Source organism: Carassius auratus, chromosome 18 (genome assembly GCF_003368295.1).
Source record: "Carassius auratus strain Wakin chromosome 18, ASM336829v1, whole genome shotgun sequence".
Taxonomy (NCBI): domain Eukaryota; kingdom Metazoa; phylum Chordata; class Actinopteri; order Cypriniformes; family Cyprinidae; genus Carassius; species Carassius auratus.
The window spans coordinates 18,873,459-18,899,695 of NC_039260.1; the positions used below are offsets into that span (position 1 = coordinate 18,873,459).

A 26,237-nucleotide genomic window follows, 5' to 3' on the forward strand; every position below is an offset into this window, starting at 1 on the left:
AAAAAAGCAACATGCGTGTTCCCAGATTTACATTTACATTTACATTTATTCATTTAGCAGACGCTTTTATCCAAAGCGACTTACAGATGAGAACAGTGGAAGCAATCAAAAACAACAAAAAGAGCAATGATATATAAGTGCTATAACAAGTCTCAGTTAGGTTAACACAGTACACATAGCATGGGATTTCAAATAAGATTGTAGTGGGATTGCCCCTTTAATAATAGCTGGCGTAGCCCTTTAAAAGAGCAGACAGATTGCACCAGGTGCGTGGTTGCGTACGTCAGGTAATCACGTAGCTATATAGGCTCAGGTGAGTTCGCTTTCTTTGTGCCATTGTACTGATGTGACCTGTTGCTGTAGGTCTTGTGTCTCCTTCACTCCTTGGTAAAGGTAGGTTTGGTTAAATTGGAGGGTATTGACGGGAGGGAATTATAAATTTAGAATACGGGTGTTTGTGGGGAAGTTTTATTTAATTCATAGGTGTGATTAATGTGTTGTTTGGTGTTATTTTAGATTAGTTGGGTATATCCAGGCATCCGCGGTGAGTATGTGAGTGTTATACACGCAAAAGGTAATTTTATTTTTCCCTACCCTTCTGGTGTGATTATAAATAGGAGAGGAGTGGGGAGGAAGAAGAAAAGCGAACGAATGTATGTCTAATGTTTTTTTCAGAGTGCCAGTTGCTGCTTTGCTGCGGTTAAATCATCGTTCCCGTTTGAGAAGCGGGTTTGCAGTGCACGCTCGTGGTTGTATCGAGCGCCTGCAAGTTCATTGAACATTGTTAATGCCTGTACGATCCCCATGGTGAAGCCGCTCTAAACCTGTAACTTGATTTCGGGATTGCATGGTGTTCGCCACCTCGCTGGCGCAATTTTATGTATGGTTTAACTTTAGTTATTTAGTAATCTGGGGTTATTGTATTTGGGTTGCTGCCTGCATATTGACATCGCTCACTTACGGAGCAGATTAACGGTGACGCAATCCTTTTGATTTTTATTTATTTGCCGATTGTTTAACTGAAATTGTGTGTTTGTTTGTTTCTTTATTTGTTTTCGGTTTTGTTGTAATCATTAGCTCTTACCATTTAGGTTGTTTTTGAATTGATTTAGTATTTTGATTATTTTGTTATTCGAGTTGTATTATTTCTTTGATCTGCTTTACATTAGAACTGCTCAAGAATGTAGTGTAGTTATTGTGGGTGATTGTTTTTTTTTATTTTATTTAATTTGTCTTATTTTGGCTTATTTGGTTTGTGTTGGGTGGATTTACATAATTGTGTTTTTTTTATTTGGTTTGAAGTGTTTGTTTATTATTTGAGCAGTAAATTGGTTATTGCAATCAGAGAAAATAAACTAACTTGATTAGTTTATTTTTTTATTATTTTCCTCTTTTCCTGTATTTTTTGAATTTTTTTTGTGTTGGTCAGTGTATGGTGGGCGGCCCATGTAAGCCAACCACAACAAAGCCCATTTCGTTGACCTGTTTCCATCGGTCAAAAGGGTCTTTTAATTATTACTGTCGAGTTAATGTGGTTGTAGTAATTTAATTGATTAATAAATTTTGTTATCTGTGATTTTTGTCTCTGCTTGTCCTTTTCATTTGGTTGAAAGCCTGGAGTACGGGCCTTATTAGGATGAGTTGACTGTAATTCGGTCACAAGTGGCGTAGTCGGCAGGGTGTGAAGTGACAAGCAGAGACAGTCACAGAGAAGAATTGTATGTTTGTGTGTTGTTGTGTTGTGGTGTTTTTTTTCAGCAAAGCAGCAGCTGGTACGAAGTAGCCAGGATTGTGATAGTGGAAGAGATTTGGGTTAAGTGGTAAGGTTTTCCTTTTTTTTTCTTCCTCCCTCTTTCTCTCTCTCTTTTTTTTGGGGGGGGGGAGCTTGTAGATATGGAGGCTGAATTGGAGGAGTTGAGAAAGCAAGTGCAGTCATTGAGGGGAGAAAATGAGCGGTTGCACCAACAGCAAGCCGGCCAGGCTACTGGAGCGGCGGGCCCCTCATCTGTGAATGTCCTATCTGCCCCTAGCCCCGTAGTTGAACGAGTTGTTTACGTCCCTAGGGAACGGAGGGGTCGTATGTTTAGTGGTAGAGGGGAAGACAATGTGTTTGAATGGGTGGAGGAGATACAAGCCTGCTTGCGGGTTCGACATCTGCCTTCAGCTGAAGAGACATTATTTGTCATAGATCATTTAGAGGGTCCTGCTAAGAATGAGATTAAGTATAGGGCAAGAGAAGATAGGGAAACACCAGAACAGGTGTTCTCTATCTTGAAGGAACTTTATGGGTGCTCACAGTCCTATATTGCCCTGCAGCAAAACTTTTTTTCTCGTAAACAGCTTGAGGGCGAGTCCTTGCAGGAGTATTCCCATGCTCTTTTTGCATTAATGGATAAGTTGGTACAACATACCCCCGGAGGTATGACTAATGCAGTTGTTTTACTTCGAGATCAGTTTGTAGAGCATGTGCGGGATAGTGGTTTGCGGCGGGAGCTTAAACGTTTTGTTCGATTGGACCCTGATTCCACCCTTCTGGATGTTCGTAAAGAGGCAATTAGATGGGTGGGTGAGGGATTTCATTCGGAGAGGAGGGAGAGGAGTCATTCGCTCCCAGCTTCCTCTGTTCTTCAGTATAGAGTACAGGGACAGATAGATTCCTCTAGTCCATCAGAGGTAAACGTTTTAGAGCTCACAGAACTGAAGAGAATGATGAGGGCCCAGCAAGAACAACTTAATGAACTGACTCAAAGTTTACGGCAACTGCAATCCCAGAGTGTAGGTAACCGTCCCAGGCAGCCTGGCCCTATCATTTGTAGGCGATGCAATCAGCCTGGGCATATTGCTCGTAATTGTCTACTAGGACAGACTCAGTTTAGAGATCAACGGGCTCGTTTGTCACATGGGAATGTAGTGCCTCCTAATGGGCAGGCGGAAAACTGCAACCCTCTGAACTGATGAGCCACAGTTCGGAAGGGATAGGGCCTGGCTCAGGGGCCCTTGCCCCCACTGGTAGTGGACCCTCTACTTTGTTGGGTAAGTGCCCCTCAGTTGTAGTTAATATGGGTGGGGTTAATGTTCCATGCTTATTGGATACAGGTTCCATGGTAACCACTGTCACAGAGAGCTTCTTCCTGGCTCATTTTGAGCCCTGGGGTAAGGAAAGATTGAATGAATGTGGATGGTTGCAGCTTCGGGCCGCTAATGGTCTCTCTATTCCTTTTGTAGGATACCTGGAGTTAGATTTTGTTGTATTGGGTAGACGTATTCATAATAAGGGTGTCCTTGTTGTAAAGGACCCTCCTCAGGTTCTTTCTACATCAGGGTTGCCAGGTCTATTGGGGATGAATGTTATAGGTGAGTGTTTTCAGGAGCTGTTTAATCAACATGGCCCGGAGTTGTTTAATCTCCCTGGAGTTAAAGAAGTTCCAGCATGGACATTGGCACTTCAATGTTGTCAGACCGGTTGCTTTCAGGGGTCGGAATTTAGCGGGGGGCCTGTACGTGTCCGGGGTAAACATGTGGTCCACATTCCAGCAAACTCCTTGCAGTTTGTCCCAGTTACTTGTGCTGTACAGTGTAGGTTACTGTCTATGGCCCTTTATGAGCCTTTAGACAATGGGAATCCACTTCCATCTGGCTTGTTGGCATCTGTATCCCTGGTTCCGGTGAGAGGTGGTATTACTAAAGTCCCTATGGTTAACATAGGTGAACTTGATGTCTTCCTGCAACCACGACAAGTGGTGGGGACATTGTGTCAGGTCCAGCCAATGAGCTGGCCAGGGGAAATTGTTGCTACTCGGCCAGGTGTTGTCGATTGCCAACAGGCTGTAGTTTCTTCACAAGTTGGAGGTGTTGATGGCGTGGAAGAGGTGATCCAGCAGATGGATCTCTCGCACCTCTCCGAAGAGGAGCAGAGTCAGGTGAGGGGTCTGTTGGGTAAATATAGATCTGTATTTTCAATAGATGATTCTGATTTGGGGTGTACCAACTTGATTACACATGAGATCCCACTTTTGGATTCTGCTCCTATTCGGCAGAGGTATCGGCGGATCCCCCCTTCTGACTATGTTGCGGTTAAGGAACATGTGCAAAAATTGCTTGCGAGTCAGGTGATTAGGGAAAGTAGTAGCCCCTTTGCTTCCCCTATAGTTGTCGTAAAAAAGAAAGATGGCAACATACGGTTATGTGTCGATTACCGACAGTTAAATCAAAAGACAAGGAAGAATGCCTTTCCCTTGCCCCGCATCGAAGAGACCTTAGATGCACTTTCTGGGGCTCAGTGGTTTTCAACGGTTGATCTAGTCAGGTTCCTGTGGCAGAGCAAGACAAGGGTAAGACTGCTTTCTGCACACCCTTTGGGCTTTTCGAATTTAATCGGATGCCCTTCGGGTTGTGCAATGCCCCAAGTACATTTCAACGGTTGATGGAACGTATGTTTGGAGATCAACGATTCCAAACCTTGTTGTTGTACTTGGATGATATCATTGTCTTTTCCACCAATGTTGCCCAACATCTTGCACGATTGGAGTTGGTTTTTAGCCGGTTACAGCAGGAGGGCTTAAAGGCCAAACTGGAGAAATGCTGTTTTTTCCGTCAGGAGGTTCATTACTTGGGGCACGTGGTTTCAAAAGGAGGAGTTTCTACCGATCCCAGTAAGATTAGCACAGTGGCAGAATGGAGGCGACCTAGTAACGTTGCAGAGTTGCGATCATTTTTGGGCTTTGTGAGTTATTATCGGCGTTTTGTAGAGGGGTTTGCCAAGTTGGCTGCTCCTCTGCATCGCCTGGTAGCGGAGTTGGGTGGGACAAAGAAAAAGAGGGGCTCAGGTAGACCCATAGAGAGCTGTTGGACCCCAGAGTGTGAGCAGGGATTCCAGTCTCTCAAAGGGAAATTGGTGGCAGCTCCGGTGTTGGCCTATGCCGATTTTACGAAGCCCTTCGTGCTTGACATTGATGCTAGTCATTTGGGATTAGGGGCAGTGCTTAGTCAGGAGCAAGGTGGAAAGTTACGACCAGTGGCCTATGCCAGCCGAGGGCTGAGGCCTACAGAAAAGAATATGGAAAATTACAGTTCCATGAAGCTTGAACTCCTTGCCCTTAAATGGGCGATGGCGGAAAAATTTAAGGATTATCTCCTGGGTCATCAGTGTACCGTTTATACAGATAACAACCCACTGAGCTACCTGAATTCAGCCAAGTTGGGTGCAACGGAGCAGAGGTGGGTGTCTCAGTTGGCAATTTTTGATTTTGAAGTAAAGTATCGCCCTGGTCGGGTTAATGGTAATGCTGACTCATTATCAAGGCAGTATTCTTCCTGTACTCGGACGCAGTCCCTTGGTACGCCATTGCCCCAGATACTCCATACAGTTGACATCCAACAGGAGGATGAAGGTAAGTTGGTAGGTGCAGAGCAACATGCCATTGTCGCCTTCCCATTTCATTCTAAGGAAGAGCTCCAGCAGATGCAGTTAGATGATCCAACATTGAGTGAGTTCCTTGCATTTTTTTCCAGAAATAAGTACCCTTCTAAGGTGGAGCGTCAGTCAATGTCGAAATCTGGGCTGGAGCTCTTGCGACAATGGGGTCGATTGTTTGTTAAGGAGGGATTGTTGTACCGCCACCTCCAACTTCCTGATGGTGGGGAGGAGGTGGACCAATTGGTATTACCAGAGGTTTTATGGAACGAGGTATTTACGCAGTTGCACGATGGGCATGGCCATCAAGGCAGGGAACGGACTTACGAGCTAATTCGTAGGAGATGCTATTGGCCAAATATGAGCACCTATGTACAAGAGCATTGTCAGAACTGTCAACAGTGTACTATTTCAAAGCCCATTTATCCAGTAGCTCGTGCCCCTATGGGACACTTGTTGGCATCTAAGCCCAACCAAATAGTGGCAGTTGACTTTACCACCTTAGAACCATCTAGTGATGGACGGGAAAGCGTCCTAATTATGACTGATGTATTTTCTAAATATACATTGGCTGTGCCAACTAGGGACCAGAGGGCAACCACCGTAGCCAATGTCCTGGTCCAGGAGTGGTTTTATAAGTTGGGTGTGCCAGCCAGACTTCACTCTGATCAGGGTCGAAATTTTGAGAGTGCAGTGATTGCCCAATTGTGTCATCTTTACGGGATCCAGAAAACTCACACAACTCCGTACCATCCTCAGGGTAATGGACAGTGTGAACGGTTCAATCGAACTCTGCACGATCTCCTTCGTACCCTTTCACCTGAACAGAAACGCTCCTGGACTCGGTACTTGGCACAGGTGGTCTTTACGTATAACACCACTTGCCATCAGACTACTGGTGAGTCTCCTCACTTTTTGATGTTTGGGCAAACTCCACGGCTGCCGGTGGATTTTCTGCTAGCAGGAGTAGAGGATCCAGTTGGGGGTAGTGTGGAAGAATGGGTGGCTAGGCATCAGGAGGGACTAAGAGTAACATATGCACGGGTAAAAGCCCGTCTTGAAGCCGCTGCAGAACATAGGAAAAACTTGTATGATCAGATAGTAAGGGGTCAACCACTAATCGTGGGCCAGTTAGTACACTTGCGTGAGTGTGGAGTTCGGGGCCGTAACAAGATTCAGAATTTGTGGTCAACTGTTCTGTATCAAATAGTAAGAGCTCCTCAGGAAGGTGGTCAGGTGTATAGTATATCTTCATTGGATGAGCCCATTCGGGTAAAACACGTGCATAGGTCCCTGTTGAAGCTGGCTCCGGAAACTGTACAACAGGCTTATCATGTTGATTTAGGTTTACAGGGACAAGATTTTCAGGAATGTTTGCATGAGGGGGACTCTGTGATGGTGGTTATCGAACCTTTACCGCCTGCTGCTGTGGAGGTTGTTCCAAATGTGACATCTGAAGGTACCCTACCCTTAGTTTCTGGTCTAAATTCGCCGTCTAGTGAGGTCTCTACTATGGGGGCACAGGGCGTACGGAGATCGACTAGGACAACAGCTGGGAAACATTCTAATCGTTATCATTTGCCCAGGACGGTAATTGGTGATGTATCCGCTAGCATTTCATTGCCTGCGGAGAACTCCCTCCCGGGACCGGGAAGGGATTGTCATTTCCGCCCTTGGCTGTAAAAGGTTGAATCATTGGGACAATGATTGAAAATCCCGGGGTAGATTGTAGTGGGATTGCCCCTTTAATAATAGCTGGCGTAGCCCTTTAAAAGAGCAGACAGATTGCACCAGGTGCGTGGTTGCGTACGTCAGGTAATCACGTAGCTATATAGGCTCAGGTGAGTTCGCTTTCTTTGTGCCATTGTACTGATGTGACCTGTTGCTGTAGGTCTTGTGTCTCCTTCACTCCTTGGTAAAGGTAGGTTTGGTTAAATTGGAGGCTATTGACGGGAGGGAATTATAAATTTAGAATACGGGTGTTTGTGGGGAAGTTTTATTTAATTCATAGGTGTGATTAATGTGTTGTTTGGTGTTATTTTAGATTAGTTGGGTATATCCAGGCATCCGCGGTGAGTATGTGAGTGTTATACACGCAAAAGGTAATTTTATTTTTCCCTACCCTTCTGGTGTGATTATAAATAGGAGAGGAGTGGGGAGGAAGAAGAAAAGCGAACAAATGTATATCTAATGTTTTTTTCAGAGTGCCAGTTGCTGCTTTGCTGCGGTTAAATCATCGTTCCCGTTTGAGAAGCGGGTTTGCAGTGCACGCTCGTGGTTGTATCGAGCGCCTGCAAGTTCATTGAACATTGTTAATGCCTGTACGATCCCCATGGTGAAGCCGCTCTAAACCTGTAACTTGATTTCGGGATTGCATGGTGTTCGCCACCTCGCTGGCGCAATTTTATGTATGGTTTAACTTTAGTTATTTAGTAATCTGGGGTTATTGTATTTGGGTTGCTGCCTGCATATTGACATCGCTCACTTACGGAGCAGATTAACGGTGACGCAATCCTTTTGATTTTTATTTATTTGCCGATTGTTTAACTGAAATTGTGTGTTTGTTTGTTTCTTTATTTGTTTTCGGTTTTGTTGTAATCATTAGCTCTTACCATTTAGGTTGTTTTTGAATTGATTTAGTATTTTGATTATTTTGTTATTTGAGTTGTATTATTTCTTTGATCTGCTTTACATTAGAACTGCTCAAGAATGTAGTGTAATTATTGTGGGTGATTGTTTTTTTTTATTTTATTTAATTTGTCTTATTTTGGCTTATTTGGTTTGTGTTGGGTGGATTTACATAATTGTGTTTTTTTTATTTGGTTTGAAGTGTTTGTGTTTATTATTTGAGCAGTAAATTGGTTATTGCAATCAGAGAAAATAAACTAACTTGATTAGTTTATTTTTTTATTATTTTCCTCTTTTCCTGTATTTTTTGATTTTTTTTTGTGTTGGTCAGTGTATGGTGGGCGGCCCATGTAAGCCAACCACAACAAAGCCCATTTCGTTGACCTTTTTCCATCGGTCAAAAGGGTCTTTTAATTATTACTGTCGAGTTAATGTGGTTGTAGTAATTTAATTGATTAATAAATTTTGTTATCTGTGATTTTTGTCTCTGCTTGTCCTTTTCATTTGGTTGAAAGCCTGGAGTACGGGCCTTATTAGGATGAGTTGACTGTAATTCGGTCACAATATAATATAAAGAAAACAGATAGAACTAGAATTAAAAGTTAGTGAACTAACTTTGATGTTGGCTTGGCCATCTTGGCCATGGAGCAAAAGAGCCAAAGTACTTGTGTGCCCAACATTGAGTTGCCCCGCTGCAAAATTAATACAAATAATAATGCCATAAAAAAATACACCTGCAACAGTCTTTTTCCATGCTCCCTTGCTGTTTTATTTTTTTAATAAAAAGCCTGGGCTATGATAACAGCTATGACAGGGTTTTCTAGCTGGATGTGAAATAAGTCATGCCTATTTTTCTCGTGTATGTATTTCACAGTCCTGCCACCGTCGCGTTGTGGGCAACGACACACAAGATTACTGAAACAATGCATTTTAAATCAAGGAGATCATAAGGGGTCCAAGCACAATGGTTTGTATAGATGATGCAGTTACACACTGTTTAAAATTGTTTAATTTGTACTGTATGTTCATTCTATTTATTTATTTGTGCTATTTACATAATGTTTACTTTTTTTAAGTTTGTTTTTGTTAATGTAAAATAGCACTGCATAGTCTTCACTGTAAGATAAAATACACAATCAAACCAAAATGTATTCAGACACCTTCAACATTTCTCACATAATCACAGTTTATTTGCTGTAGTTTAGAAACTGGTAATAATATATGACAATAACTCAGAACAAATTCATCTTGATAATTTCGGATAACTTTGATAAAAAGATATGTAATGGAATCAACCAAAACTTCAGACTGTCAGTATGACAATATTTACACAACTATCAATACTTTGTTGAACAGTTACCAAGCAAGAAATGCTTCATTTGGTTCAGTCTGTGGTGTGAAAAGGTTGCATTAACAATTAAAGAAAGAAACACTTAAGCAAAACATGGGCAGGTCCTTAATTATTATTTTTTTAAATAAATTTCACTGGTAGCCTACTGTATGAAGAATTAGTGGGTATAATATTTCACAGATCACTATTTTGCCATACTCACTTACATAAATGAACTAGTGGCCTGCACCCACTAGTAAAACAATTCTATCTTTGGATTGACTTTGGATAAATTCTTGTACTACAAGGTAATTCAGTCAAGAGCAGTGAGTGATTTACTTTCATTTTCATACATTAAAGACTCTGACAGCAGAGCTAGTAAATTAGGCGCGGTCCCTTTAAGAGACAAACGCATCCATTATGATGATACACATCCGATTTTTTTTTTGTAAATCTTTACTTTCACTTAAGACATAACCACATACTTATTCGAACACACTTTCCAACACGGGTATTTCGACATATTTTGTATGTATTTGTTGTCGGTACAAAAGCAAGAAGACTTTGAGACGCGTCTCTGCTTGCTCCCTGAACAACACCGCGCTGATGAATTGAGCTCTTTCGCTTTTCGCTCTTTTTTCTGTTTATCGGTAGAGACGGCGCCGTGGAAAGAACAAGATCTGGGTCCAAGTGCAGGGAAGAGACACTTTATTATAACAAGAACTCAAAGGCCAACACGGCAAAAACAAAACCAAAACGAATCACAGGGAACACGAGCACGAGAAACACATCAGCTGCTCAGTTCAGTTTCCCGCAGCGCTGGGCTGAAGCCAACTTGATGTGTTGAATGCTCGGAGCACGTTATAAAACGTATTCTTAAAATACACATTTCTGTTTTAATAAATGGTCATATTAAATCATAGCATAACACATAAGTAGGTACAAAAATAATCAGTGATGCATGCGACCCTTTTGGTCTCAGTGTAGCTCCCTGCTTTACCATGTTATGCAACGCTGAGCAATTGCTGCGACGTTAAGCCTGACAGAGAAATCTCACAAGCACATATAAACACTCATTTTCATATGTGTAATATATTCTTCTAATTGTTTTGTGCCGTTTCGCTGCAGTGTTTTAATGTGAAAGGCTGTAAATGTGTACTTCAAGTGTTCAGAGAAATACATCACGAGCTCACTGTGACGTTCAGCATGATGATTCAGTTAGAAACCAGCTAAGACCAGCGTGACAGTGGCAAAAACTACTTTAAAACCATATAATATATTATTCTAATTGTTTTGTGCCGTTTCGCTGCAGTGTTTTAATGTGAAAGGCTGTAAATTCTCTGTGGACTTCAAGTGTTCAGAGAAATACATCGCCAGCTCGCGAGCAGTTGGCTGCCGCGAATATATAATGTTATTACTTTAAACAGTTCAGAAACATCTGAATTTAGCTCTTGGTGTGTTCTAACATGTGGATTGCGTGTAATCGCGTTTTTAAAAGGTCTTAAATAAGAATGAATTCGCTAGTTGTCGGCTCCTGTAGACAGCCTGGGCTGAGCAGCAGTATTTTTAACCAGTTTAAAAGTGAAACGAAACCCGACTCCGCCCCTAAATGTCATTGCAACTGTAGGGGCGCAATTTTTTTATTTTTTTTTTACATTTAAAAATTAATTTAAAAAAAACTTTAAGTCTGATCACTCTGAAAAGATATAGCACACACCACCCCTCTATCCCGCAGGTGTCTGCCGAGTTTGGGGCTTGTGGCTTTAAAGCCCTAGGAGGAGTAGCGTTCAGAATTTTTTTCTCAGAAGAATAATAATAATAAAAATAAAAAAAATAAAAATAAGTTTAAATAGCATAACAGTATGTTGGCTTGTTGCCAAGCCAACATAATAAAAAAAGAATAGAGCAAGCTAGTGTTAGAGGTCTTTACACATACACACACACACACACACACACACACACAATTGCATAATTAATGAAAAGAAAATAGAATACAAAAAGATTAGAAAGGTAGTTAGATTTTTTAAGAATAGAATTAGAATAGTCAGTTTTAAAGTTAGATGGTCAAATAAAGATGGAAGAGATGTGTTTTAAGCCGATTCTTGAAGATGGCTAAGGACTCAGCTGCTCGGATTGAGTTGGGAAGGTCATTCCACCAGAAGGGAACATTTAATTTAAAAGTCCGTAAAAGTGACTTTGTGCTTCTTTGGGATGGCACAATCAAGTGACGTTCACTTGCAGAACGCAAGCTTCTAGAGGGCACATAAGTCTGAACTAACAAATTTAGGTAAATGGTGTAGAGCCAGTGGTAGTTTTGTAGGCAAACATCAATGCCTTGAATTTTATACGAGCAGCTATTGGAAGCCAGTGCAAATTGATAAACAGAGGTGTGACGTATTCTTTTTGGCTCATTAAAAATTAATCTTGCTGCCGCGTTCTGAATTAATTGTAAAGGTTTGATAGAATTGGCTGGAAGACCTGCCAAGAGAACATTGCAATAGTCCAGCCTGGACAGAACAAGAGCTTGAACAAGGAGTTGTGCAGCATGTTATGAAAGAAAGGGCTTGATCTTCTTGATGTTGAATACAGCAAATCTGCAGGATCGGACAGTTTTAGCAATGTGTCAGCTGATCATCAATCATAACTCCAAGGCTTCTAGCTGTTTTTGAAGGAGTTATGGTTGATGTGCCTAACTTGATGGCGAAATTGTGATGGAACGATGGGTTTGCTGTAATCACAAGCAGTTCTGTCTTGGCAAGGTTGAGTTGAAGGTGATGGTCCATCATCCAGGAAGAAATGTATGTAATGTAAATGTTTGTAATGATTTGTAATGAGGATCTATTATAAATCTGTTGTCAATAAAATAAAAACTTTTAAGGTCTGTGGTTTACTGCCAAATATGAAAATTAATTCTTCTGTTAAATGAATTACTTACAAAATCATTTTTTTATTTCTTTATTTTTCTGTACAATGGTTGCAACAGTGATATATTTCTTTAATCTTTATCTGAAAATATAACAATGAATGGTTATTATTATATAGTCTTTTCTTCTCCTAAGCGGATCACATGCCTAGTTGATGTTATGCTGTTAAAGTGAAGTTAGAGAGCATATGGCTTGTTCTGGCTGATCACTGACCCTGTCAGCACTGCATATTTGAATAATTTGAATAAGGTGACCCCTTATTTTCACAATTTTATATTTAAATGAGAGAAGTTTGAAAGGAATGTTGGTGTCACTGAGTTTGATAAAGCTGGACATCTTTGTTCTGGCTGGCTTTTGTAAACAGATTTGGGCTCATCCAGCGTCTCAGGGGTAGCCTTCTCTCATTCTCTCTTCATCTCATTCTCTCTCCAGGGCCTACAGTGTCCTCCTTTCCACAGTCACTTGCATAGCATTATCATTCTGAACACGCCACACCACAAAGATGAAATATTTACTACCAAACTTTCAAGTTTAGAGATACTTCATGCTTTCAGAAATCTAGATAAAGCTGTTGGCATGTAAATACTCTGTAGGTTAAAATACAGTGGATGGATGTCAGTCCATAAATGTTTTATATATTACATAACCATGTGAGAAGATCTATTCACTGGATTTTTAAATATTTCAGTAAAGAAATAAACTTTATTTTATTTTTTATTTTATTTAAACAGGGTGGATTGCAAACCAAAACATTAGATTTATAGTAAATTAATGATAACTTTGGCATCAGTGCAAAACAACTTTATTGTATAATGATGAGGTAAAAACTAAAGATTTAAAACAGTAATGCAAATGCAATGTTTTGCAAAATAACAAATAAATGAACATCTGTGAAGCTTTGACTGCTTGACATTTTCACACGGTGTGGTCAAACTAAATCTCATCATCAGTCATTATAATCAAGTTTGCAGTAGTACTGTAGTAGGCAGTGGTTTTCTTTTAAGTGTCAGAATTTTTTTAATGAAGGCATAGATACAGTATATCTCAGAATAAATAGCATTACAAAATTGATATCATGTGCATGTGATTTCTGCTGTCACACAATATATGGGACAGGTTTCTTAAGTATATGAAACTTTGCAACATGTAAGAGGCTTAAATGCATCTCTTTTATTCAGTTATGTGATTTATGATTGGTTGCAGGACTACTTGACAAATGACAATGACCAAGCGGTGGTGGAGATCTGCATCACACGCATCACTACAGCCATTAGGGAAACAGGTTCAATCGAGAGGCATGGAGCGGCTCTTGTGTCACTGTGGGAGTCGTGTCTCGAGCATAACCTCCAGCCGCAGGGCAAAGATGAAGACACACCCCATGCCAAGATCGCCTCTGACATCACCAGCTGCATCTTGCAGGTAGGAGCAACACTTAAAGGGTTAGTTCACCCAAAAAGGAAAATTATGTCATTAATGACTCACTCTCATGTCGTTCCAAACCCGTAAGACCTCCGTTCATCTTCGAAACACAGTTTAAGATATTTTAGATTTAGTCTGAGAGCTTTTTGTCCCTCCATTGAAAGTGTGTCTACGGTATACTGTCCATGTCCAGAAAGTAGGGATGCACCGGTTGACTGACCATAAATCGGTCTTTTTTCGGCCGATTTTTCCGGAAGTGCGCCCGCGTGCACACACTACATTGTAATCATTCGCTATCATGTCATTTGTGTGGAAGTATTTCGAAATCTGTGCGCAGGACACGGGCAGCCGTTCAGCACTGGAAATGCAGAGCTACACGTCTGAGGCACAGAGAGCAGGAAGCGAACAGCCGACTGCACAAAATAAGAGTCCCTTTCCTGCGCTCACTGAAGCTGCACGAGTTTATCTGTACCTGTCCGCGTCCTGCACAAGATGAGACGGTGAAGGGACAAAACTGAAATCCTTTTTTTTTTGTAAAGTAGATTGTGCATACACATTTGAAAAGCCAGAAGTAAACGTCAGCTCTGCATTAGGATGAATTTGTGTTGATTTTGTTGTTTGGACTGTAGAACTATGCAGTTATTGCGTTTAATTTCACATGGTTACACTTAATCTTTTCATTTAAGGCCAGTTCTATGTAGTTTCAACCCAATTCAAAAACAAAAGCCAAATGTTGATGTCTGTACCATCTATGTTTGTATTGAATGTAGGCTACTTACTGTGCAGTTACTGCCGTCAATTTCAGATGGTTATGGTTATTATTTTAAATAGCCAAAAGCCTATTAAATACCAAATAAACATCTTGTTTATGCATACTTTCTTTCTTTTTTTGTTTGTTGCTTAAAGAAATCGTTATCGGATTCGGCCAGTTTGCTTGTAAAAAATCGATATCGGAATTGGCCATGAAAAATCATGATCGTGCATCCCTACCAGACAGGTAATAAGAACATCATCAAAGTAGTCCATGTGACATCAAAGGGTCAGTTAGAATTTGTTGAAGCATCGAAAATACATTTTGGTCCAAAAAAAGCAAAAACTATAACTTTATTCAGCATTGTCTTGTCTTCCGGGTCTGTTATTAGCGCGTTCAAGTTTAGTGATATCCAGTTCGCAAACGAATCATTCGATGTAACGATCTTCTTGAACCAGTTCACCAAATCGAACTGAATCGTTTGAAACGGTTCGTGTCTCCAATACGCATTAATCCACAAATAGCTTAAGCTGTTAACTTTTTTAATGTGGCTGAGACTCCCTCTGAGTTAAAATAAACCAATATCCCGGAGTAATTAATGTACTCAAACAGTACACTGGCTGAACTGCTGTGAAGAGAGAACTGAAGATGAACACAGAGCCGAGCCAGATAACAAACGAAAGATTCACTCGTTCTCAAGTCAAGAACCAGTTTTATCGGTTTTCGGATCACCAGTACTTCTTTCGGACAGTTTGAATTAATAAACCGGTTGAAGAAAACGGTTCACAGGTTCTTTTGCACTCGACTTAATGATGTCATTGGCGATGATTGCCCTTCATTCAAGCCTTCGGTTTACCTGGGCTCATAAAATTAGCACAGAAAGAATTGCAGAATCAATTACCAAAAGAATCAGTTTGGTTCAGACGCTCTGTGTGTCAGTTTGCTTCACGCTGAATCACACATGTGTAGTATCATCAGCTCCTCGGTTCTCGAATCGGACACGTCTGACAGAAACGGTTCTTGACTCGTGAACGAGTCATTATCTGGCTCGGCTCGGTGCTCATCTTCAGTTCTCTCTTCACAGCAGTTCAGTCAGTGTACTGTTTTAGTACATGAATTACTCCGGGATATTGGTTTGTTTGAACTCCGAGGGAGTGTCAGCCACATTAAAAAAGTTTACAGCTTAAGGGGCCATTCACATATCGCACCTAAAGACACGTGGAAAACGCTAGGCGCGCAGCTTTCTCCTTCTTTCCAAAGCGCTCGGGCAGAAGCGTTTCTGAGGCGTCTGCCATTGCTAAGCAACAATGACGCGCTCTCTCCATGAAGACGCGGAAATTTCAGCAAAGGATAAATGTATTTGCAGCACAAAAAAATTGCTTTCGGTAGCTCTGCTACTAAATTTATTTCAAAATGGCAATCCATATACAGCTATGATCAGCTGTTCCTTCATCTTGGCTGAGCTTTCAACGTTGTTACGGGAAAGGATGAAGCTGATTGTTTAGTTCTTGTCACATGACCGCTGTGCGCTTGCGGCATTCTGAAAAGTTGATATGTTTTTAACTCGATGCAGTGCGGATGCGCCTGAAAAAACGGGCGCGTAGCACCGCGCATGAATCGCGACCGTGTCGCTTCCATTATGAGCGTGCATACCATGCGCCTACATTGGAAATAACGAACTTGAGCACGCAAAAGACGCGATATGTGAACGGCCCCGAAGTCATTTGTGGATTAATGCGTATTGAAGACACGAACTGTTTAAAACGATTCAGTTCGATTTGGTGAACTGGTTCAAAAAGATCCGGTTACATCGAATGATTCGTTCGCGAACCGGATATGACAAACTGCTCTGTTTTGAACTCTCTCACAACAGTCACGGAAGAGAAGACAATGCTGAATAAAGGCATAGTTTTTGCTATTTTTGGACCAAAATGTATTTTCGATGCTTCATAAAATTCTAACTGACCCTCTGATGTCACATGGACTACCTTGATGATGTTTTTCTAACCTTTCTGGACATGGACAGTATACAGTACACACACAGCTTCAATGGAGGGACTGAGAGCTCTCGGACTAAATCTAAAATATCTTAAACTGTGTTCCATGATTTCTTTTTAACCAGTAACTCAATCATACCAAATATCATAGAAACCAAAATTCATCCCCTCAATATTAGTGACCATTCTCCTGTAACTCTCACATGGATCCCACCTGCAATACAGAAACACCCCACCAGATGGCGTTTTAACATATCTCTCTTGAAAGATCCAGAATTTGACAGCTACTTCAAGAGAGAGTGGACATCCTTCCTTGAAATAAATGACTCTCCAAAGTCGCCAGCATCACTGCTCTGGGAGACATGGAAAGTAGTATTGCGGGGAAAAATCATATCATATTCAGTCCATAAAAAAAGAAGGAAAAAGAAAAAGAAGTCCAACTGGAAGAAACAATAAAAAAATTAGAAATTTTACACGCAAATAACCAATCGGAAACCATCTATAAAGAATTAAGAGAAAATAAATTCTTGCTTAATGAAATAATAAACAAAAGAAACCAGTTTTTGATTCACAGACTTCGTCACGAAACTTTTCACCACAGCAATAAATCCGGAAAATATTTAGCCAGTCAAATTAAAAGAAATAAAGAAAAAACAGCTATAACATCCATTAGAAACTCAGCAGGGAAGTTAACCAATTCACCTATTGAGATAAACAAAATATTTGAAGAATACTATACAAAATTATGATATGATATGGACCCAAATCAAGAAGACATAAACCAATTCCTTGATAACACCATTCTACCAAAACTCAACCCAGAGCAAATTACCTCTCTCGAATTACCAATCACTGAAAAAGAACTTCACTCCGCGCTGAAACACATGCAAAATAATAAAGCACCAGGACCGGATGGCTTCCCTGCTGAGTTCTACGAACATTTTTGGTCAACTTTATACCCACTATTCAGTAGAACAATAACGGAAATAAAACAAAATGCTAAATTCCCATCCCACATGAATACAGCGCTTATATCACTCATTCCTAAACCTAACAAAGACAACACCCTCACATCTAACCACCGTCCTATTTCACTTATAAATGTCGACATAAAAATTATTAGCAAAGCATTATCTCATAGAATTGAGAAAATTATATCATATATCATCCATCCTGATCAGACCGGCTTTATAAAAGGTAGACACGCATCTAACAATACTCGCAGATTATATAATTTAATGCATTACTCATTAGTACAACAGAAAGATACTCTCATTTCCACATTAGATGCTGAAAAAGCTTTTGATAGGGTCAGTTGGAAATTTTTATTCACCACACTACAAAAATTTGGCTTTGGAGAGTCATTTATTAATTGGATCAAGATTTTATACACATCACCATCTGCCACAGTCACAACCAATGGACTAACATCACAAAGCTTCACACTGCACAGGGGGACGAGGCAGGGATGTCCACTCTCTCCATCTCTATTCACTATTTTTATTGAACCTTTAGCAGCAGCTATCCGCCAAAACCCAGCAATCAAAGGTATTGAAACACCACAACAAACACATAAAATCTCACTTTATGCAGATGATATTCTACTATTTATACAAGAACCCCTAGCATCTACTCAAGAAATAATTAAAACAATCCAGTCCTTTTCAAAAATTTCAGATTACGCAATAAACTGGAACAAATCTTCCATCCTCCCTTTACATAGAACCAAATGGGATGTGGCACCCCACCAAGCACCTATACCTATATGTCATGATCACATCACTTACTTAGGCATTAAGATTTCCTCCAGACTGTCAGAATTGGTAACACTCAACTTCACACCACTGTTAAAAAAAATAGAAGACGACTTGCTTTGATGGCTCAACCTTCCAATCTCCATAACTGGCAGGATAGCAGCAATAAAGATGACAATTTTACCAAAAATTAATTATATATTCTCAATGATTCCAACCCACCCCACACTCACCTGATTTAAATCACTAGACTCTATTATCACTCACTTCTATTGGAAAAACAAAACGCCAAGGATAAAACTCACCACACTACAAAAAAACAAGGATCAAGGAGGACTAGAAGCACCAAATTTTCATTATTACTCAATGGCTAACCAACTGCAATACATATACAAATGGATCCACCCCACCCAATCCGATACTATATGGCTAGATATAGAACAATCACTATGCAAAGAATTAAATATAGCTGGCATACCATTCCTCACCAAATCAATCAAACAACACACATGTTTTAATGCTGTAACTATAGCTTCCACTGCCTGGTGGAAATTTCACCAAATCACAAATTCTATACTAGCTCCATCTAACCTCACCCCACTGTGGAACAACCGTGACTTTATAAGCAATAAAAAAAATACTGAATTTTCGCACATGGGCTGAAAGGGGTATCACCCACATTAACCATATTTTCAAATCTAACACGTTAACAACATTTCCGAAATTGGCCCAGGAGTTTGGCATCGGGAGCAATGAATTTTTAAAATACCTACAACTCAAATCTTCTGTTCTGGCAAAAATAAACATCAGAGCCACAAATTTAGAACTTCCACAAGCAATAGCAGACTTTGTTAACATTTCCTCTCCAAAGAAACTTCTCTCTAAAATATACAAAATCATTTCAAATCAACTTCAGATCATATACTTACCAACAATAAAATGGGAAAACGATCTTTCAATAGCTCCTGATGCCAACTTCTGGACCCAAATTTGTAAAAACATTTATCTCATGTCCAAAAATGCTAATCTTCAATTAATACAATACAAAACACTTCATAGAACACATTACACAGGCAATAGATTAGCTAAAATGGGTTTCACATCAGAAGTTTGGACTCATTGCAATCACAATTCTATAAATACATAAATCCATGCAACCTGGCACTGCACTCCAATCAAACACTTTTGGGAAGAGGTCACACAGTCACTATCCACTATAGTCGGATGCCACATCCCGCTATCGCCCTCTCTTTGCTTGCTGGGGGACCTCACAATAATTACTAATAAAAATATAAACTCTAAAATGCTCCTCATAGCTCTAACCATCGCCAAGAAAACTATCCTCATGAACTGGAACTGGAAAACCTTCTCTCCTCTCAACTCCGACTCCTCTCACCTTTTAATCAACTCACCGATATTACTGCATTTTTGTTATTTTTGTCATAATTTTTTTTTTCTTCATTATTGTTATTGTTATGATTACTATTATTATTTTTATTAGTGTTGTAATTGCTGTTGTTATTGTCGTTGCTCTCATCATTGTTATCACCATTGCTATCATCATCATCATCATCGTCATCATCATCATTATTATTATTGCTGTTTTGGAATTACGAACCTGGTTTCCACTGTTGTCAGTACTGCTATGGTTAAATCAATTGATTATCTCCAATTCCCCCCTAATCTTTTCATGTGTTTTTAATGCACCACAACGTAGAATAGAAAAAAATAAATAAACAAATAAATAAAAAGGTATGTATATGTGTATGTGTGTATGTATATATATGTATATATGTATATATATTTATACACATTGAAAAACCTCATAAACACTCAGGCAGACAAGACAGGTGAGAAGTGGTTTCCATAGGACAACATCTCTGTCCCAAATTGAGACACTCTCACACTGTACCCCTTCTTTTAATGCACCTTAGACACTACACATAACATACAAAAAAAAAATAGTATAGGAGAAAATAGGGACCGAAGAGATGCTGGGGGAGGGTTATCTTATATTATCTTCTATTATTATCTTACTATCTAAAAATTGATTTGTCTATAGAGAGTGCTGACAATGGTAATTGTTACATAGGAGAAAAGATAGAAATAAAAAATAAAAACTGACTAATACAATGCTGGCAGAAAAAAAACAAAACTGTGTTCCAAAGATAAACGGAGGTCTTACGGGTTTGGAACGACATGAGGGTGAGTTATTAATGACATGGGTGACCTATCCCTTTAAGGGCCAGAGCACACAAATGACCCTTAATGATTTTTCTACATTTAGCCTCATGACAGCAGATTCCTCATGGTAATAGTCAGGGTATAGTTGGTCCAAAAAGTGCAGCACATCCATAAGCATAAAAAGAAAAATGAGTGTTGTCTTTACTAAACAGGCTCCTTGACATTCACTTCTCCCAGAAAATCCTGTAAAAATGAACCAATGAGACGATGACTTCAAAACTCCCGAAGTGTTTTGTGTGACTTTCTGATATCTGAGGCTGACACTACAATTATTTCACTTTTGACAGCCCCAGAATTGTGAAAAGGGTCTATATCTGTCGGATTTCCCACATCCTTCCACTCACTGACTCCTCTCTCCTCTTTCTTTTTATATTTTTATCTGTCTCTCTCTTTCTCTCTCTCTCTTTCACACGTACACACACACACACACACACACATTCACTTACATAAGAAGCCACATATGAATCTTAGAGCAGTGCTTAGAGAGAGGCTGAGCTAGAGTGATGCATTCTGGGTAGTGGTGGGGATCAGTATTCATTAGAGGACTGCAGCTTGAACAGTCTTATGCCTGAGTTCTTCAGAACTATTTGTGGAAGGTCTCTTTGATCTGAGCAGCAGTCACATATTCAAATGGGCGTTTTATAATTAGCTTGGGTTCTTTGGAAGTTTTTTTGCCCTACATCATGCTTTTAGATATTCAAGGGCCCTTTTCCTTCAGGCAAGAATGTAATAATTGGCCATTCTTTTTACATTAAGGAAAACCTTTTCATTTGCTACAGAAGAAATGAAATTCATACTCATACCATGTCTATAATGTACACTAATTAGATTCATGAATATTTTCGAAAAATGCACTAATTATGGCACTCAAACGGTTAAGATTTAAACATAAATTTGAATCATTTTATTTTGAAAACGTATATCAAATGTACTTGCTGTGTAGTAGTGTAATGATAAAAGAACTTTCCATTTCTGATTGTCAATCTGACATGTTCACATCTTCTACATTAGGGGGCAGCAGAACATTTCACATGGTTTCTGTGTTCTGTTCATTTTTATTGTTTGAAATGTTTTCTGCTGCCTTTCATGCCTTATGTAGTATCTCTTGTTGTTTTTATGATTTTTGTTCAATTAACTAAGCAGCCAGCTTAACTGTATGTGATTACTCCCTGAATGTATTAAAATCTTACAGAATTAGCACACGCTTGTACATTGATTTTGCTTTATTTGAATGAAACTTCTAATTTAGCGTTTAAATTCAGGCTGCAGTGTTCGTCATAACTAGTAAACAGTTTACTGTGAATCTGTGACCTTTAAATGCAGGTTGATTTTATTTTTATTTTTTCAGAATTACAACAGGCCTCCAGTGATGGTGTTAGCGGTCCCTGTGGCAGTGCGGTTCTTGAGGCAGGGGAACCAAGAGCTTAGTAGAAACATGGCCAGCTACTTGTCACTGGCTGCCATCGCTAAAGCAGAACTCCTGGCCCAACACACAGAGGCAATCACCTGCAGCGTGCTAGGAGGTAGGGGTGCAACATGTGGTCCCGGGTTTGGGAGGGGTCAGGGTAGGTCACTGACATGCCATAGACACAAAGAATCCTCCAGGTTATGGTGCCACATGTTCTTGGATCAACAAATGAATGCAGCAGTCACACTAGCCGATATTCCACTGTCGGGGCATTGCGAGCCAGGGCTTAAAATGGGCCGTGCCGGGCTAATAGTGCTAAATAGTGCTGTGTTTCCACAGTCAGGGCCTGAAGCTCCGCTGCGCTTCACTAAAACCTGCGCTTTACACACCTCTTAGGAACAATGTCACGCACCCTCATCATTTCACCAACAAAGAGAAGTTATCAGAAAACTAAGAAATAAGTCACTGGAACATGCGTGATCACAAAACGAACACGGCCGTTTGTTTAAATGTTTTGTTAAAGATTTAAATCCAAAAGCATCAATGTTTTACTATAATAAGTTAGGGGTGTAACGGTATGCAAAAATCATGGTTTCGGTTTTAATCACGTATCTCGGTTTTAAAGTCACGGTTCGGTTCATTTTCGGTACAGTAAGGGAAAGAAATGCAAACATTAAACTGCATGTTGTTTATTACTATAAACTTTTTTTAACAATTTGTTTACACTTTTTTTTAAATACTTTTTAATAAAATATATATAAAATAAAATACTGCTGCAAAGTTCTCCACTAAATAAAATACTCTCAATCTCAAACCAATATCATATAATGAAATCTAATGAAAAATATAAATAAATAACTATGATTACAGTGCAGCATTACCAATCCCAGCTTGTAGGCCTGCTCATATTTAAAAAAAAATATATATATAACTTTTCCAAAGTGTAAAGTGCAGCATCTGCAGCAAACTGTTTCAGTTTTTAGACCTGCTCAGATTTTGTTATTGCATTGGACCGATCAGAATTAAGAGCAAAAGTCTGTTTAAATGCCGACGGGAGCTGGGTTTGAATTACAATAGTTTTTATCCTAGTTGTAGTGATGTTCACACTCGCGTGATGCCTTTTGAAAATATTAGGCCGGTGACAACACTGGCATATTGCACCTGTCAAACATAGTCTGTTTTGCCATCAATACTGTTCTTTATCAGTAGGCTTTATATTTATGCTCAACATGAAAGTATAGATATTGTTGTCATGAAGACAAGATCCTGGTCTGTCGGCAGTCTCCCTCTATGTCACGTACAGTAGCAGCATCGCGCCAGCGTCAGGCACGAATCTGGTGTGTTAAGACACAGAAAACGCGAAACAGCCGTCACGCAACTGACACGCAGCAGAAACGCCACGCAGCCAGTGTGTCACCGGCCTTAGAATCAGCTGCAGGGCGGGATTTGCACTGAACGCGGAGACTTCCGCCACTTAATATGTTGGTTTGGAAACACAAAAATGTACCTATGTTCCTTAAGCAAAATATTGAATTGGGTCATTCTGTTCACACGTGCACCGTACCGAAAGCCCTGTACCGAAACGGTCCGGTACGAATACACGTACCATTACACCCCTATAATAAGTGTTACATTGATCATAATTTATGAATTTACCAGGATGGAAAATAAGTCACAGAAAAAAAAATGTTATGAACATAGTCTGCTATTCAGTCGAGTCTGTTTCTGTTTATTTGAAGTCACAATAGCCTATACATCACATTTAGAAAGAAAGATAATTTCTGTATTTTTATAAAAGCTCCCGAACAAAAACTAAACAAGACGAGACTTATGACAGATAAAATATGTTACTAAATAAATACACGATTGTGATAGAGAATAAGAAGCTGACGTTCAATTTCTTCAATTGGTCATATTTACCATGTTTACTATGGTAATGTTAATGTCTAGCGTGCACAGTCTTTTGCATCGCTTATAAATATTTCTGCCTTGTATGGTGATTATAATCCACATCGGATCAAGTTATTTCAAACACTCGCTGCTGACTGAAAGTGAGTTTTGAGCTCAAGTTAAAAAAAAAGTTTTTAAAGGGGGGGTGAAATGCTATTTCATGCATACTTAGTTTTTTACACTGTTAAAGAGTTGGATTCCCATGCTAAACATGGACAAAGTTTCAAAAATTAAGTTGTACGTTTGAAGGAGTATTTCTGTTCCAAAAATACTCCTTCCGGTTTGTCACAAGTTTCGGAAAGTTTTTTTCGAGTATGGCTCTGTGTGACGTTAGATGAAGCGGAATTTCCTTATATGGGTCCTTAGGGAACTTCTGCCGGAAGAGCGCACGCTCCCGTATAGCAGAGCACTGAGAGGCTGAGCACAGACATTCACTGATCAGAGCGAGAGCGTCGCGAAATGTCACAAAAGAAGTGTGTTTTTGGTTGCCAGGGCAAGACAACCCTGCACAGATTACCAAAAAAACCAGCATTAAGGGACCAGTGGATGGAGTTTATTTTTACAGAGCATCAACGGAGTTGTGCAAGTGTTTTTGTTTGTTCCCTGCATTTCGTAGATGCTTGTTTTACAAACAAGGCCCAGTTTGACGCCGGATTTGCACATCATTTATTTCTTAAGGATAATGCAGTCCCAACGAAAAAGGGTCACGATCGTGTGTTGGAACCGCATGCGGTGAGTAAAACTGCTTCAAATATCTCTGTGTTGTTAACTTAGCTATCAGCGTGTAAGCACATCAAGTAAACAACATGCGATGTTGTCATCAAACTGCACTTTCCACATGTAGCTTAACCTGTTAAATGTCACCCCGTCCCGTATACGGGACGCCTACGTTGACTATACTATATTACAATCAAATCTAATCTAATCTTGACAAACTATGTATTGTTGGAAAGGTCTAAGACCAATATTGTTTGTTAAACATTATGTAGGAAAAATAATAGATGAATTTATGACAAGAGTGCACCCTCAGAAATCTACATTACAAAAGGGGCTTTGAGCTTTGTTAAAAAAAAAGACTTCCTCGTTGCCTTTTTCTCTATCACATTTTAGAAATCATCAGAAGTTATATATCACCTGAAAACATAAAATCTTGTTACAAAATGTTTTCAGTCATGAATTATAAATATTTAGGTTTGTATCATGCACATTCATGTCTCTCTTCAAAAACGTGAGTGACAGTTAACAGGTAAAAAAAAAAAAAAAAGATGGCATAAAGTGGAACTTAGTCATTTTCCAAAACCGATAAGCAAATATATACAGTTTCAGTACATACCACACAGAGACGTCGTTGCTGATGCTGCTCTTGTGAAATTTCAGCCTCTGGATCTGATTCTGGATCATAAATATACGCTGAATCTGACTGTTAGCCATGGTTTGTTTTGGTTGGTTTTGTCCTCACGGTAATGTCACAGCTTCCAAACGCTCTCAACGCAAAAGCCTACTGGCGCTCGTGATTCTTTAGCTCCGCCCACACGTCACGCCTCCAACCGGTCGTGTTTTTCCGGGAAAAATCGGTACAGACTATCTTTCTCTTATAAATATAATAAAACTAAAGACTTTTTGGAGTTATGAAGGATGCAGTATTACTCTATAGGTACTCAAGATTAACAGGATATTGAGTGAAAATGAGCATTTCACCCCCCCCCCCCCCCTTTAATGATGGTGTTAATGCTTTTAGCTTTCTGAAATGATCCGCAGTGCTGACGCTCTCAAAGACGCAGAGAAACTTCGCATTTGTTCATAACCCCTCTTCTAGCCCCCGCTGGCACGGTTTATATTTACATTTATTAATTTAACTGACATTTTTATCCAAAGCAACTTACTATTGCTATATATATGTCAGAAGTCGCACGCCTCTGGAGCAATTAAAAATAAGTGTCCTGCTCATTGGTGTCTCACAGTGGATTCGAACCCGGGACTCTCACACCAAAGGCATGCGTCTTATCCACTGCGCCCTGGCACACACTAGCATGCCCGCATTAGGCCCGACAGTGCCAATGCGGCTATTTTGTCCTAACCAGGCATGGCATGTTAAAGTGACAAACGATGGAAGGTCTGTTTATATTTATCTTCAATTTAAATCTGAAGTTTTCCTAACCAGCCACAACTGTAAGTGAAAGGAACATTTGACAATAGCTAAAAGGGATGCTTCAGTTGTGTCATCATATCATGCTGTTCCAAATAAACATATTTTGCAGAATGTTGGTAACAGTTTTTGTGACTAGTCATAGATATTGAATGCTCAAAAAAAAAGCTGTGTTCCACTTAAGAAAGTTAACTTGGGTAACTCTGCCCATCTTGAGTCACTTATTAATGCCCAGGGTACACATTTAGCTCCCTTTTTTGATATGCATTGTTC

General features: G+C 39.8%; 1 protein-coding gene and 2 long non-coding RNA genes across 3 annotated transcripts in view; all 3 read left to right on the top strand.

The window, feature by feature from the left end:
- veph1 (ventricular zone expressed PH domain-containing 1) overlaps nt 1-26,237 on the top strand; it is a 146,859-nt gene that overhangs the window by 24,371 nt on the left and 96,251 nt on the right. The window contains exons 3-4 of the mRNA XM_026287911.1: nt 13,499-13,714; nt 21,809-21,983. Of these exons, the coding sequence (XP_026143696.1) occupies nt 13,499-13,714; nt 21,809-21,983 (391 nt within the window). The remainder of the gene's footprint in view (nt 1-13,498; nt 13,715-21,808; nt 21,984-26,237) is intronic.
- LOC113118608 (uncharacterized) lies at nt 210-1,268 on the top strand. The gene is made up of 3 exons (XR_003294344.1): nt 210-393; nt 517-574; nt 676-1,268. It is a non-coding gene; the product is annotated as an uncharacterized LOC113118608 (long non-coding RNA).
- LOC113118609 (uncharacterized) lies at nt 6,727-8,063 on the top strand. Its single transcript, XR_003294345.1, has 3 exons — nt 6,727-7,334; nt 7,458-7,515; nt 7,617-8,063. It is a non-coding gene; the product is annotated as an uncharacterized LOC113118609 (long non-coding RNA).